Source organism: Sardina pilchardus, chromosome 19 (assembly GCF_963854185.1).
Source record: "Sardina pilchardus chromosome 19, fSarPil1.1, whole genome shotgun sequence".
Classification (NCBI taxonomy): domain Eukaryota; kingdom Metazoa; phylum Chordata; class Actinopteri; order Clupeiformes; family Clupeidae; genus Sardina; species Sardina pilchardus.
In genome coordinates, this window is record NC_085012.1 from 7,736,976 (window position 1) to 7,753,970 (window position 16,995).

Here is a 16,995-nt window from a genome sequence, read left to right on the forward strand (position 1 = left end):
TGTTCCCTTTCTTCTTCCTCTTCTCGTTTCCCCTCATCCTTTACGGGACGTTTCTCCACATTAATCATCCTGACAAAATAACAAGCTACAAGCAGCGCCCCGTGTTTACCGGCGTTGCCGTGCCGACGCACCGCCTGGGTTTTATTTAGGCAATGAGAGCCGCGGACTCTCTCCTATCACCGCGACGACGGCTATTCATCACGGCCGAGGAGACCTGCCCGTTACACACCATCACGCCTCCCCCAGCCACCGCCTCCACCTCCTCCTCCTCCGCCTCCTCCTCCTCCTCTTCCTCTATGTTCCTCTGCTCCAAAGATTCATAAGTGCATTCGCTCCTCAAAACAGGGGAGGAGAGGAGAATGAGTGAATATTAGAGGAGGAGATGATAGGAGGAGCAGGTAAGACTCGAAAAGACGATAACTGAGGGGATGATAGGATGAGACAGGATGAGAGGAGCAGAGAAAAGAGGAGAGGAGAGGAGGAGAGAGGGAGGAGGTGAGGAGAGGAGAGGAGTAGAGAACAAGTGAGGAGATAAGACATGAAACGATGATAACTGAGGGGATCTACGGAAGAAAGAGGAGAGGAGAGGAGAGGAGGAGAGAAGAGGAGAGGAGAAGGGGAGGACCTCAACAGAGGAGAGAAGTGCAAAGGAGACAAAAAGAGAGTGCAGGAAGAGACAGGAGAAGAGAGAGAAAAAGAGAAAAGTACATGAGAAACAAGGGAGAACAGGGGGATAGAGAAATTCAGGAAAGGAGAATAGAGACGAGGAAAGGAGGAAAGGAAAGAGGGATTTCTCACAGGAGCGGAGAGAGGAGGTCTAGCAGGTCTAGTGAGATGCGATGCGATGGCGGATAATCATCAGAGAAGCCGATTCTGCTCTCTGACTTCCTCCGCCTTATCTGGAGCAGCAGGGAGCTGATAGGGCTTCACAATGAGGGCTAAACAGCTCAAGCTCATTTGGAACGCTAAGAGGAGAAGACAGCATCGCTTTAGGCCACATCCCCCGTTAATCTCCCGACGCTACTCGCTCGGGAGCGCGGGGCGGCGCGGCTCGGCTCGACGCCGCGGTAAACGATCCAGGGGAGCAACCTGAAAAGCGCTCAGCCCGCGGGCGAGATTTAGCCGACACCTCGCGCCTCCTGAGCCTGACGGAGGAGTGCAGACCGACTCGCTCGCCGATTTGCAACCCCCCTCACCCCCCCCCCCCCCGTACTTGACTCAATCCTGCTGCCTGCCAACCTCCACTGCCCCCCCCTCCTCTCTCTCCTCTCTCCCCCCTTCCTCTACTCGTATGCAAAACCGCCCTCATTAGCTCCACATTAGCCGGGTCATTAGGTCTGAATGCGGGGGCATGGGTGCCATCTGATACTCCCTCTCCCTGGAGGACTGGCGTTTGAGCGGAGGGATAATTAGCGCTTAGTGGCAGGAGATGGGTGCACATGTAAACCCACCACCCCACCCCATCCCTCCCTCACACAGACACACACACACACACACACACACACACATACACACCACCCCACCCCACCCCACCCCATCCCTCCCTTCCTCACACACACACACAGACACACACACACACACACACACACACACACACACACCAGCCACCCGCCCCACTCCCCCTGCTGATTCAAGACAATCCTGTGCTCCACCCTCCACCGCTCCCCTCTCCCCTCCACAACGCTAAACGTGGCATTAATCAGGCAGGGGGGGTGAGGGGGGGTGAGGTGAGGTGAGGTGGGCAGAGGCTGGGCGTCAGCAACGGCCGGCAGCGTTGGTGGCAGCGGAGGCGCCAGCCCCCTGGCTCTCTGGGCAGAGGCGTGGGACGGGTTCCGTGCCGCCTGACAGAAGTGCTGCGCCAGCAGGACTCAGTCAGCGGGCAGCTGATGGGCGCCGACACGACAGGAGGGTGTGGGAGAGCGCGGCGTGGCACGGCCACACGGCCCCTGGACACAGTCAAGACATTTAACTTCACGCGCCACGCGTGTCACATTGGCTCTGTGTGGACACAGAGGGGTGGGGGCTCCACACACCGACGCCATGTCCCCCTGAACAAGACTGTCAATAACAACATTCCAGAAAAAAAAAAAATAACAAAGTGTTTTTGGTTGTTTGGGCTTTTTTTCCTTTGTTTCTACGCATACGCTGCTTGTTTCTATCTTTCTATCTTTCTTCTTTTCTTTCCTTCTTCCTTTCCAAATAAAATAGTTCCATAGCTCTCAAAAACACCGCCATTTATAGCCCTGGCAAATGTGTTTTTTGGAATCCCTTTAAATAGCCGAGAAGGACACATGTGCCTCCAGAACACACACACACACTTCATTCCGCTCGAGGTTGCTCAGGGCAGGAAATTACTTGTGCTGTTGGTCAAACGCCAAACATTTATTTCCAGTCCCCCCTGGTGCAGACATGGCACAAAAAACCCCCCGCAAACAAACATGTCGAAGCATAATTAATATGATGTTCGAGACTTATCCCTCAGATGTCTTCCCTTTTAGAAGCTTCTAGAAAGGAGAGAGGCAGAGATCCCTGTGGGAGCATTACCATGATCTGAGGACTGGTTGGGAACGTTGAGATTGGGAACGCTGAGATGCCCCCCCCCCCCCCCCACCCCCCGACCCTCACCCCTCCGTGTCCTGGCGCTTAAGTGTTTATTAAAAGCCCATCCGGCCTGATGCGATGCCTGTTGTTATTTATGCATGTTTGTGTCCATTAAGCTTTCTATTACCACATCTCCTCCGCTGGAGCATCCCTCCTCTCTGTCCATTTCCTCACGTCTAGGGGCCAGTGGGCCGCACTTCTTCTTCCCCCTCTCCCTCTCTCTCTCTCTCTCTCTCTCTCTCTCTCTCTCTCTATCTTTTTTGCCCTCTTTCTTTCCACTGGCCGGAGCATTATTTTAATCTCCACTCCTACCCGAGAAAAAAAAAAAAAAAAAATAGAGGGGGGAAAAAAACACGCTGCTTTACATGCACTCAAATTTATAACCTGCCATTTTTTGAGACAGCATTAGCACGCCCCTGCTCATCCAAGATTTATGACTGACGGTTTCCCCTCCCATCCGTCCCTCAATCTAATGGTATAAAAGAGACAATGTTTTAAACATTAAAATGAAAACCATTTACAAGTATGATCAAAAGAGAACACTTTGGCATTAAAGTTTAAAATGCGAGGAAAAAGTACTGAATGTGGATAGAGAGGAGAGGAGAGGAGAGGAGAGGAGAGGAGGAGAAGAGAGGGGGTGAGAGGGAGAGCGAAAAAGAGATAGGATGGCACGATACACTTTTGCGTAGCGAAAAAGGGGTCACAAAGTGCTTTTGAGCTACGCTGCAAAATGCTGACCTGTAATTAATATGGCTCTTCTCCCCCCCCCATGCCAGCTTTGCTCTCCGATGCTCCTAAAAGGCGCCTTTTGGTCGGACCAGTGCATTTCTTTTTCATATCTAGAGGTCTCGCCAGGTGCCTACCAGCCGCACGCAGAGCAACAACGAGGCCGATGCATTTGGCGGCGTGTACTTGACGATTGGTCACTTTGTTCTACATCAGCGCCACGACCGCTATCGGTCAGTTGACACGAGAGGAAGTCAAAGCGTTTTATTTTTTTCACTGGGAGAGCAACTGAGCCGGAATGGCGGCCTTGACTCCCTTAACTCGTGGCTCTCGAGCCAACATGGCCGCCCCGCTGAGGGGTAAAAGGGGGCTCCTCTTACCTTGCAGGTTCTGTAGGGGCAGGGTCATGAGTCCTCCGGCCGCCGCCGCCGCCACCAGGCCCTGGATGTTGGCGGTGGGCAGGGAGAGGACCAGGCCCTGCTGCCCGCCCAGGTGCCCGCCCGCGTTGAAGGGGATGAGGATGGGCTGGTTGAGGCCCGGCGCACCCCCGGACATCACCCCGCTCACCGCCGACGCCAGCTGCTGCGCCACCAGGAGAGACTGCACGGGGCAAACACAGACATGGGAGACGCTGAGGTTAGCCACAGATCTGACCAGACACTGGGTGGCACAGGGGGGGTGGCACAAGGCCAGCGACCCATTCTACAGTAATTTCCTGTGTATTAGCCGCATTGTGTATAAGCTGCAGGACAGTGTTTTATGCAAGTTAAAAGAAACACAAACACATTAATTTCATGTTAACTGCCCCCCATGTTTTAACCTCATAGCTGATGAAATTTTGTCAAATCAGTGTATAACCTGCGGCTAATAGTTGGGAAATTACGGTATAAAACAATGATGTTTACAGAGACATGGCAAACAGTGATCGACTATGACAAAATGCTAAAGCAATAACGTACTGTATGGGCAACATGCAGCATTGTATGTTGTACAATAACTTACAAACTAGAAAATTCTGACATATAATAAAGGAATGAATTCAAATGAACGCATGTGCTTGATGAACGGGACAGTGTCAATAGTGTAATTGAGGTGTAGTTGATAGTGATCATTGGTGAGGTGTGAATGTTTTGTACCAGGTGGAACATGTTCAGTGTTTGTGGGAGGTGTGAGACATGACATGTGACATGTTGCAGTGCAGTAAAGCAGATATCCATTGAAATGTCACACCCCACCTACAGAGACCAAGACACACACACACGGACTCCTACATACACAGACACAAACACACACACTGACACACTGACTCCTACACACAAGTCACAAGTCCTACAGCACCACAGAAGCATACCAACACTAAATGCCACTCCCCCACCAGTGTGTACACGTACACACACACACACACACACACACACACACACACACACACACACACACACACACACACACAGACACTCCTTTCAAAAGTGTCAGCACTTTTCCCTCTCCCTCCTTGAGGCATCACCAGACACACATCAGCATTCACTGGCGTCTGTAAATAAGAGGCAGCCCTGCCTCCCTGCACTGCTGTGCTGTGCTGTGCTGTGCTGTGCTCAGGTGCCTGATCACTGGGGGGAGGGCAGGTGTGTGTGTGTGTGGGGGCGGAGGGCAGGTGGGGGTGGTGTTGGGGGTGTCACTGGGCTGGAGATGCCTTCTGCACAGTCTAGAGCTTCACATGGACCCCCAGCACTCAGGTGCACCACCATGACGCTGACATGCAATGCTGAGGAACCTTTTATTTCACGGAACACAGATCTGTGAATTCACTTCTTTGATTTACATGTAACAGTGGCTCAGCAATCAAATTTTGATTTGAAATGTGGCAGACCATCTGAAAATAACTGTTCGTTAAGTACTAGAGGTGTTTTGGCACACTGTTTGGAGAAGAGAAGATGTACCTAATCTGACCCGATCACCTGACTGCACTCCTGCCCTCTCTTGCTCTTGGGCCCACATGTGAACGGAGGGAGATGCAGGTGCTCAGAGGTCCGAGAGGAGGAGCGGAGGTGCTATTCCCCTCTCCTCGTCTGGTGCTGACTGTACACGCACACAGGTCTCTTCTCCATGTGTGTCTGTGCTTCTGACTGTCTGTTCATGCAGGGGCTTGCCTCTTCTCTCTCTCTCTCTCTCATTCCACCCCCATTTCTCCCTCTCTCTACCTCGCTATCTCTCCCTCTCTACCTCCCTCCTCTCTCTCTGTCTCTCTCTCCTTTTCTACCTCCCTCCTCTCTCTCTGTCTCTCTCTCCTTCTCTACCTCCCTCCTCTCTCTGTCTCTCTCTCTCTCCTCTCTACCTCCCTGCTCTCTCGCTCTCTCTTCCTCCTGTCCTCCTCTTCTCACCTAAGCAGCGGTCCCCCGCTAACCGCGTCTGTCAGCTATCTGCTCTGGTTTCTGCGCCTCTGCTACATCTGTGGCGCCCCCAACACACACACACACACACACACACACACACACACACATACACACACACACACACGGAGCGTGCTGGTGTGGCGGGGAGCCGACCGGTGGGGCGAGGGAAGAGAGAGCAGCACGCCACCCGTGGCACGGCACGCCGCAGCACGGTCGCCGGGGTGACAGCCACGTCACCTAGATAAGACGCGGCGCCGCGGGGCGAGCAGCCGGCAGGTTGTGACACGACGGCGGCGCGCAGGCGGGTGGGCAGGGCAGGGTGGCGCAGCACGGGCTAACGTGCGGCCGGGGGAGGGGTGCATCAGGGGGGAGGGCAGCGGAATGGACACATAGGGACCAGAGGCCGGCTGGGGAAAGCCACTGCGGCTACCGCTGAACAGCACTGGGAGATGCTACAGCAAAACATAAAACAGTACTGGGAGATCCTACAGAAAAACATACTGTACAACAACACTGAGCGATACTCAGAAAAACATACAACTGTATTTGGGAGATACTCAGAAAAACATACAACTGCACTCGGGAGATACTCAGAAAAACATACAGATGTACTGGGAGATACTACAGCAAAGCATGTAGGACTGCAATCTGTGATGAGTGAGCCCTGCTCATATGGAGTTATAATCCATGTCACAGTGAGAATAATTAGTGGAGAAAATAGCTAAATAGTAACTGACTCTGTCCCCCCTGGTAATGATGGTGTAAATAGTGTTAAATAGTGCAACAATAATGGTGTAAATAGTGCTAAATAGTGCACCAATAATGGTGTAAATAGTGCTAAATAGTGCACCAATAATGGTGTAAATAGTGCTAAATAGTGCACCAATAATGGTGTAAATAGTGCTAAATAGTGCAGCACGTCAACGTTCAGTGCACTTTTTCTACGGCTGGTTGTTTCACAGTTCAGAGCCTGACTGACTGGATTCAGCTTTCAACTAGTTTTAAGACTTTAGAATTGATTTGATTCTGAGGGTGTCTGTTTGCATTGTTGCTTGTTTGTTCTGTTCCGTGTCGCTGCAATCCTTATTACTTTTGACTCATTTCCATCAACATGATTTATATATAAAAAAAGAGAGAAGTTTGTATAGATCAGTCTACCTCCTGTCGCTCTTGAAACATGTCATGCGTTTAGATAAGGAACCCTGAATGTCAAACACCTTCAAAAAAATATCAATTAAACACCCAGAGGACGACAACAAAGGTGTCCCTGACAGCCTCAAATGACATGTGTTTAATCTTGCTGTTTTAAGTGTGTGTGATGCTGAGCTCCTCAGGAGCATAATCAAAGGCAGGGCTTTCAACAGCCCATTGACGGCTCAAAGAGAATGCCAGTCTGCAGTTTGACACTTAGGACGTTGGGAACATAGAAGAGAATAATATTAAAAGACAATCACACACACACACGCACACACGCACGCACATCAAATAGATGCTTCATTTGAGATTATGGGCACGTGTGTGTGTGTCTGTGCGTTCTATAGATTAGTGAGGGTCCACTGCAGGTTATTATTTCGTTCTTCCTAGGCTGTTAAAATGACGCTGGACTGGATTTTTTCAGTCAAACCCATCAGGGATTAGGGAGCAGGTAACTACTTCTGCTAAGTATATGCATATTCTACTACATTCAATAAATAAAGTTAACTGAAACTGAGTGACATTATGCAAAGGACTTTGGAGAAACTGGGATAGGTTTTATAAACCATTTTTACATTTTTTTTCAAAACAACGAAACATATTTTATCGGTTGACATTTTATATACTTACGTCACGTGTATTCTAAAATTTCTAATGCTTCAGACCATTTCCTCTAAATCAGGGATGGGCAACTTTCATGACTAAGAGGGCCACATTTTTTTATCATCACCATCAGAGGGCCAAATGTGGCCGCGCACTTCCGCACATCTGATGCTGCAAAATAATTCTGAATAAGAACGAAATATGTCAATTTTCATGCTCAAATGCATTTTTTACATAGACTCCCTAACAACAAATACAAATATTTTACAGCCAGTGATAAGTATTATTTTCAGTGCAAAGGGCTCACATAAATCACCATTCAATGATGGCACAGAATTGAAAAACAATGGCCCATCATGAAGTGCAACAAGCCTCATATTCAATGCATTTATGCTCCCACTCCATTTTTAAGAATTTATAGACATTCCCTAACGTCCATAATGAGAGTAGGCCTACAGATGTAACATGTAACATCCATCACATCTGTACTCTCATCCAACGCCAACAAGTAAGCTACAGTAGGCCTACTTGCAGTCATGCATGATTTGTCTCAGCTCCCCGCCTCGACATTATCAGAATGTCAACAATTATGCGCGTCACCGTGCGTCGGGACAAATATACCGTTTCGAAGTTTTTACCTCCACTACGCACCCAAACAATTTCGCCATCTGATATAGCTTCTTTGCTTTGGCAAGCTCAAGCGAAACAGCAAAAGACGGATTCCTGTGTAGTTCTGGCAATTAGTCGCTATTGTTAGTGTAGGCTAGCCTACTTTTGATTTGAGGTCGGCTACGACAGCGGCCGAGAAGCTCCGTGTGTGTAGGGCAGGCTACTTCTGATAACTTTTCGCAAGGTGTTGTAGTGGCGACTGAAGTTTAAATCTTTCATGGCTGATATAGTTTCTAGCAAAACTTGACATGGGTTTGCCTTACCATTCTATGAACAGACACTGCTTCCGATTTTGACTGAAAGGTAGCCTACGGTTTTCTAAATGAGTTTTCTACTTTTCTTCTATGTGTGCACTGTTTTTCCTCAGCGATGGTAAAGGTCCGAGGGCCCGAGATGGTTTGCATAGGAGGCGCTATCTATCGGCGAACAGTAAAATTACAATGACGGTGCGGTAAAAAAAAAAAAAAAAAAACACGCATTTTTAATCACAGTAAAAATGATCATCCGCGGGCCGCACTGAGTGAGGAGGCGGGCCGCATGTGGCCCGCGGGCCGCCAGTTGCCCATCCCTGCTCTAAATGATATGCAGATTCTGACTTGGAACCGAAGGGCAACTGATTCTAATATCAACTTTTCCTAGTAAACACACCTAAATGTCTCTTAACATTAAAGTTCTGTCCTCCACCTTCCAAGCCTCACCTCGACTTTCCTTTTAAAAGAAACTTACAAAAAAAAAAAAAAAGATAAAAAAGGAACTCTAGAATCTATGCAATAGGGGTATCAGGAACACCCAGCCTCTCTCAGCATTCACAGGAAGAGCCGAGGCAGCCCGCATTAGGGCGCTAATGGCTAGCAGAGATTTCCCATCATCCCCCTCTCTGTGCGACAGGGCCAGGAACAAACCAATCTGAGTCCCACCGTGGCTGTGAAATGGGATCCCTCGAGCATCAAAACACTATTCTAAAATGGCTGAACTGCTTCCTGGGCTGGAAAATGCAGCCTTTTGGCAACCTACGAGCTGTCTGAGGCACGCTATTTAGCGTTTGCCTCTGGTTGTCCACTCTGTTACTAATCGCCACTCTCCCGAGATGGCAAAGTGCATTCACAGGGCATTATAGATGACTTTCAAGGTGCTGGCACAGAGGAAATGGATTAGGGGTGGTGCCACGCGCTTTTGGGGTGACTATCGTCCAACCTGGCAACCCCCCCGCCTGGCAACCTTAAAGCACAGACCAAGAAGTGGCACAGAGTTTGTCATTCTTTGGGCCACTGTGGCAATGACTGTGACTTGGGAAAAGAATCATCTCTAATGGGTTAAGAAGGAAGATAGCAGGCCTCTTGTCATTCCCCATCAGCCGAGGGACAACAGGGGAGCCTGGGCTCACGTTGGGCTAACAGCCCTTCGCCGCGATCCACTTCCATAATGGCCGCCGTGCAACAATATCCGGCTTTTGGCTGGGGGAATCCATCAAAACATATTGATCCCCGAAAACAACGGAATTGGCTGCGCCGTGCAGCGAGAGACTGTGGCTGAAAAGTGTTCCCTTCTGTGGGAGCCATCCTGACAGCATTCATATATTAGAGCTCTGCTCCCAGGGGGAGAGGGGTGGACGATGCGGGAGGAGCACTGCTCAAGCGAGCGAGGGAGCGAGGAGGGAAGAGAAGGAAGGAAGGAAGGATGGAAGGATGGAAGGATGGAAGGCGCTCGGCCAGGAGAGCGTGGAGAGATGCGTGCCCCTGGGTGATGTCATACACCAACACAGTTCGGTGCCTGGAACTGTCTAGAGCGCGGAAAGTTTTTTAAAGTGGCCATCGTGTGATCATCTGCCTACTGTATGAAGTCTGTATGAAGTCTGGAACTGTATGTTCTGGGTTTTCCAAAATGATGACGATTTAACCTCACAGCAGGATTGGGGCTGTCTAGACTTCAGATACAAAAGGGCTTTTGCACATTTGATGAGAACAAAGCTTCAAAATGGTAATACTATTCAACGAATACTATTCAGACAATAATAGCAATGACTTGATGGTGTTCATATTTAATGTGTATCATGCTTAATCAAGATAATATTGTAATTGTCAGTGTTACAAAACAAAAGCAACTCTAGCTTTAATTCTGCTTACTGACAGCTTGGGAGAGACGAGTAAAGAGCAATCAAATCTCAGACAGCAGAAACAACTGAGTCTGCCATGGCCCGATGCCAGTGCTCCCTCACTGTCTTGGCATGGCACCCTGTCCGGCTGTGCCAACGCCAGGCTGGCATCTGAGAGCCATGCCAAAGGGAAGCAGTGCTTCGACAGCTTCATCTGCTGCTTGGGAGATTGGGGAGTGGTGTGTGTGGGGGGGGGGGGGGGGGTGTTAGGGTGGGGGTCCAGCGCATCTCTGCATGACCACAGGGGAGACTGCGTGAGATGAGTGTTCATTAAACATCCCCACGCCAACAGATTCAATAAAGGCCATCACACAGAGGAGATTTTTATTGACCTGTTTGCTGTGTGTGTGTGTGTGTATGTACGTGCGTGGGTGTGTGTGTGTGTTTGTATTTGTGTATGCACTTTATGTGACTGTGTCAGCATCCTCTAACTTCTGGGAATTATACTTTTTGATGTGCTGTCATTGTTTGACTTCCTTGTTTCTACATTGTTTGTGATGTCAAATCTGTTATTCAAGCCTTCCTTCATGACTTTGCTTTTCATGACTTTTTTCATGATTTTTTTTTTTCTCTCTTTACTTTGTCGTCAATGAGAAACAATGGATATGGCAAGGTTTAGGAATTTACATGCGGGGTGTGTGCATGTGTGTGTGTGTGTGTGTGTGTGTGTGTGTGTGTGTGTGTGTGTGTGTGTGTGTGTCATGTGTGTGTGTGTGTGTCATGTGTGTGTGTGTGTGTGTGTATGTGTGTGTGTGTGTGTGTGTGTGTGTGTGTGTATATAGCTCACCACAGATAGTGGTGAGATGCCCACCTGTGGTCCAACGGGATAAGCTGGGTGAGACTGGCCCAGCTGACTCTGCTCTGAGGGACTGCTGCTGGCATCAGATCGGACAGAGCCGCCACGGGCACCTGAGAGGGAGAGGGGGGGTATGAAGAGAGAGAGAGAGGGGGGCATGAAGAGAGAGAGAGAGAGAGATAGAGAGAGAGAGAGGGAGGGAGAGAGAGAGGTGGGTATGAGGTGTGAGAGAGGGAGAGGGGTGGGCATGAAGAGAGAGAGAGAGAGGGGGAGAGAGAGGGAGAGAGAGAGAGGGAGAGGGAAAGAGGGAGGGAGGGAAAGAGAGAGGTGGGTATGAGGTGTGAGAGAGGGAGAGAGAGGGAGAGAGAGGGAGAGGGGTGGGCATGAAGACAGAGAGAGAGAGGGAGATAGAAAGATAGAGAGAAGGGGGGAGATCAAGAGGGCAGAAATGAGAGAGAGAAACAATTTTAGATCAAATATATAAAACTAAAGAAACTTAAAGTTGAATAGGATCTCATTACCACCACAGAAGCAAAGTGTGTTACACACCTCAACTCCACTTCCCACACACACATACACACACACAAACATAGACAATCTCTAACACACACATACACACAGACACACACACACAGACTAACATAGACCTCCCCAACACACACACACACACACACACGCACACACACACACACACAGAGGGTCTCACACTATGCCATGCTGTGATGCCACTAAGCCCCAGTGGGGTGTGAGTGTTCTGCTTAAGCGCTTTATCAATACTCTCGACACCACGCCGCGCAATTCGCCACTGAGACATTAGAGCCCGCCCCCTCCTGCCGCGCCACTCAATACCCCTCAGTCTTTAGGAGGCCAGCTGATGACAGCCCGACCAACCAATCACGTCGCTATGATACGGGCAGATGAAGGAGGAAGAGATGCCATTACAAATCACTGTCATCTGCCTTTATGTGGCTGCTGAGGCTCCGAGCCAGTTCAATTCAGCCCCCCCACCCACCCCCCCTTACAATGATGGGAGCAAATCTCGACAAGAATACCTCCACTCAGAACAGTTCAATATGAGCAGATGTTCTTGTTGCTTTGTTACTTCTGTTCTGAGGTCCATTTCTTGTGGGAAAAGTACTCATCTTGGAGTACCCTCACCCTCAAGATATTGTAGTTTGCAGACTGTAAGGTGTTTCTTTCTATCTGGTTTGGAAAAGCAGGTTGGTTTTACCCACCATGCACTTTTGTGCTTGTGACATTTCAAAGAAAGGATGAGTGACCTAAGCTATACTGTTATCATGGAGTGCATGGCAAGTTTGGATGACAAGGAAAAGAACGGACGATGAGAGATTTTTGTCCAACGCTCGTGGATATGTGAACAAAACCTTACCTAATCTATTCAGTGGGCACCACTGCCCTCAATGACCAGTCTCCTGCTCCAGCTAAGGACTTTATCAAGCCACATGCTAAAGAGGTTCAAATTTGGTACAAAGTGGCAGATACTGGCCCATTTATAAAAATGAACTTATGGCTTAGGATAGCCATATATGTGTAGAGAAAAACGTTCTCTTTGGACAGTGCATTAATTCATCACAAATGGCATCATGTGTCGTACGGTTCTGTAATTAATGTATTTTTAGTATCTCAATGAAAGTAAAGTCTACTACGCACTACACATCATTATAGTTTCCCCGGCTTTCTTGATGACACTTTTCTTGCTGTCGATGTTAAACAAGGTTCAGCTGGACTGGCAGTGCTCAGATCTGCGCTGGTTTCTGATCGAGCTCCCTTGATAAAAGAGGACCACTGATTCAGCTGTCATGAGTCAAGCTACAGTAGGTAGACCGACTTTTGATTTTCCGGGAAGAAAAAAAACGTGTTTTTTTCCTTTTTTTAAAAAATTCATGTCTTTGTGACATTGAAAAACAGAAATTACAACTTCAATGGATATGACCTCGATGATGACCTTTTGTTTCAACTCCCTCCGTTTTTGCAAGGAGCTTGTGAGGTTCCATTATGCACCACAGCAAGTGGCCCTGAATGCGGAGATAGAAGGCCGAGCCACACAAATGGATGTGCGACTTCACCGCGTCTTTATTCACAGGAACTGAGACGGAGATACAATTACAATTCCAAAGATTTTGAAGAGAATGGCACCGGCACAGACCTGACACTCGTCAACCAATCACTGAGGTCGTTGCTATGGCTGGTGTTACGTCTCACGGATGAGTTTGCTTGCAACGACTGGTTATGATGAGTTGATTGGTCGATTGATTGATGCCGAGTTTGCATTGGTGAGATAAATAAATACATTTTTCTTACTCGCACTTAGTAAAAGTTTGTGAATAAGACTTTACAAAGAAACGGCTAGGGCAACTTTCAGTGCTCTTATTGGTATAATCAAGTGATGTGTGAGTACGGGCCCTGAACTATAGATCGACCTTGTAGAGCCAGGGAAAAGAAAAAAAGACTTCAATAAAAAGGTGCACTTGCACAACAGAAAAAGAATCTGAGGACAGCTCATGGAACCCAGAAGGGCATTAATGGTGAATAGCTGCATAATTCCTCAAATGGATTCTGAAGCCTTCTATCGGCATTCCAGGATGTCGCTTTTTTTCCCCTGTTTCACAGATGTGAACGGCTCTGTTAAACAGAAAACTATCATATCATATCATATTATACTGATGGCTACTGACCCTGGTTTGAATGTAACACACTTAACAAACAGTAATCGTAATCTTATCAAGTCATAATCTAAAGATTGTCTCTGACTTCAAACTGCAGCCATTAAAACCATTGCGTTTAGCACATATCATACACTTGTCATGTGAAAACAGTCACACAAACATACACACACTCACACACACACACACACACACACACAGCAGCAGCAGTCCTAGTCCACTCTTACTTCTCCGCCACCATACATTATCATAGCCTTTGCGCTCAATCCAAATAATTGGTGGGGGAGCTGACCCGTGAAATGAGGTGATTGGGGTCTGGTGTTTTAGTGGCCCCCCCTGAGGGAAGGGGAGTCGGGCGGCTAGCCAACACTCCGACTGGCCTCTGCTCCTGTCCACTCACCACAGACCCCAGCCAACGTGCCACTGACTCGGGCAGACTGATCTCAGCCAACGTAATCCCTTAGCCGCTGAGACAAACTCTCTCTCCCTTACTCCCTTTCTCTCTGTCTCTCTCTCTATCTACAGTATCTATCTCTCTCTTTCCATCTCCCGCTATCTCTCTCTATCTTTTCGTTGCAGTTTCTCAAAATGTTGTGTCTATTGCGGGTTTTTTTTTTTATCTCTCCATCTATCTCCAGAGTTTTTCTTTTTCTTGCTGTTTTCTCATAGCCTTTCCTTTTTGTTGTGTTATCTTTCACATCCATTCTTTAAATCAATATCTATATGACACTCTACAGTGTAGCTTTAACTCTCTGCCTTATCCTTTTGGTACATTCAGTATGCCCATTCTAGAACATTCACACCAATCTCCAAAAACAATCATGATATCAATAACTGAAAACAGTTCGAAAGAAATACCAAAGCTACTATGGTATTACTTACTGGATGTAGTCTTGCACCACCTGGACTTTGTATATACCGTAATTTCCCGACTATTAGCCGCGGCTTATACATTGATTTTGCAAAATGTCTTCAGCTATGAGGTTAATACAAGGGAAGAGTTAATATGGTGTTAATATGGTTTTGTGTCTTTTAACTTGCATAAAACACTGTCCTGCGGCTTATACACAATGCGGCTTATATGCAGGAAATTACTGTATATATATATATATATATATTAATCAGTATTTTAGATATGCTTTGATTTTTTTTAAATCTAGAAAGATGCCGTGGTAGTCTTTGTGCTTTTGACCCTATTGTGTACCCTGAGTAGTAGAACATACAGTATATTTGAGTGTCGAAGAAATAACTGATTATATACTTTTATACATATACATTTCTAGCTGGCTCCAGAACAATGAGACCAGATCAAGATACATAAAGTAAGGATCAGACAGCAGAACATGGGCAATCCTAAAAATATCTTCAGAGAATTATTTACCGTAAAAATACGTAATACGTGCGTAAAAAGCAACTTGAAAGTGAAGTAGAAAGTGAAGAAAGGAGCTCCGGCAGTTTTTGGTTTGAGGACAATATGCAATTTGTATTTCCACACAAAAAACATAATGACCATATTCTACGGTTACTTTATTTAATCAATTCAATCTTTTTCTTTAGTGCCATGGTTTGAGAACCTAAAAAGCAGAACCTCCTTGAATCAAATTGTGAAATCGTTCAAAAAAAGGTACGCTGATTGGTGAATCACAACTTAATTAAGTGTCCCTGTATCCCAGACAGTAAAACTGGCTCTATTTCAAATGATGAACCCCTCTTGGCACATTGAACTTCAGCATCCTCACTCTGAATTTGGAGTTTACTGTCCCGTTGTGCAAAACACAGCGGCAGTGGTTTGTTTCGGTAGCTATTACTCAGATGATTCTTAATCTATGCTTAGTTAAAGTGGTTGTGTAAGGAGGACGGTTGCAACCTAACCTTACCAAGCTTTGGATTTCTGCAGATTTCAGTCTCACAAAAAAATGTGAACATAAAATGAACCCATTATTTCATTGGGATAAGGACTGAGGATCCTCGCGGAGCCTCATCTGCCAAGGAGACTGGCCTGGGAGTAGAGGAGGAATTCTCTGGGAGGAGGAATTTATCTCACAGCAGTTTGGGGATAAAAGTCTTGTCAAACACCTTTTTATTTTATTTCCCTCAACTGAAGCTCAGGCACTGATTTGATTTTGAAGACACACACATACACACACACACACACACACACACACCTACACCCACACCCACCCACCCACACACACACACACACACACACACACCCACACCCACACACGTTTCCCTTGCCCTAAGTCTCTGTTGCGCTCCCATTCTTCCACTGCTCTGCCCATCTACAAGCACTATACATCACAGGCGGTGGCGGTGTGATCATTCATTATGAGCCCGGTGGTGGCGGCGGTGGCAACGGTGTCCTTCCTCTACACACTAGCTGCTGGTGACAGCGAGTAATCTGGGTTCCTGATGGGTCACATCTGGGACAATTTCACAGCTCATTGTGTTTGCTTGGCCTGCTTAGGATAAGAGACCTTGTGTTGTGCTATTACGCCATTATGTGTGCCATCACTGATGAGGTGAGGACAACCCTGTCTCTCTCTCTCTCTCTCTCTCTCTCTCTCTCTCTCTCTCTCTCTCTCTCTCTCTCTCTCTCTCTATATATCACACACACACACGCGTTCAGATGTTTGGAATAGGATAGGGTTTAGCAACAATGTGCCTACCTAATCATTGGTTTGTCTTTAGTGCTGAGTACCTTGATAGATGATCTTCTATTCTAAATAATTATGCCAATCACATAACCATTTTATAATGCGAACAATGGCACGCTTGTTGTAATTGTTGCAATTGTTGTAATTGTTGAAACACAAAGAAATCTGAAAGTGACTGATGCCTTTTAAGAGATAACAGCAGAACATTCACATTGTTACCTGTCCGGTCAGACGATGGAACCAGTGAATATGTTTCTCTCTCTTCCCCTGTCTTCCTCATGCGCATGCTGTGTGTGTGTGTGTGTGTGTGTATGTGTGTGTGTGTGTGTGTGTGTGTGTGTGTGTGTGTGTGTGTGTGTTTACGTGTGTATGTGTCTTTGTGTGTGTGTGTGTGTGTGTGTGTGTGTGTGTGTGTGTGTGTGGGTGTGTGTGTGTGTGTTTACGTGTGTATGTGTCTTTGTGTGTGTGTGTGTGTCTGTGTCTGTGTCTGTGTCTGTGTGTCTTTGTGTGTGTGTGTGTGTGT

General features: G+C 47.3%; 1 protein-coding gene across 1 annotated transcript in view; it reads right to left on the reverse strand.

The window, feature by feature from the left end:
• Positions 1 to 16,995, reverse strand: part of pou6f2 (POU class 6 homeobox 2) — a 97,452-nt gene that overhangs the window by 60,367 nt on the left and 20,090 nt on the right. Inside the window, exons 2-3 of the mRNA XM_062521895.1 lie at positions 11,147 to 11,244; positions 3,708 to 3,927 (exon numbers count right to left, since the gene is read on the reverse strand). Coding sequence (XP_062377879.1) covers positions 3,708 to 3,927; positions 11,147 to 11,244 — 318 coding nt within the window. The remainder of the gene's footprint in view (positions 1 to 3,707; positions 3,928 to 11,146; positions 11,245 to 16,995) is intronic.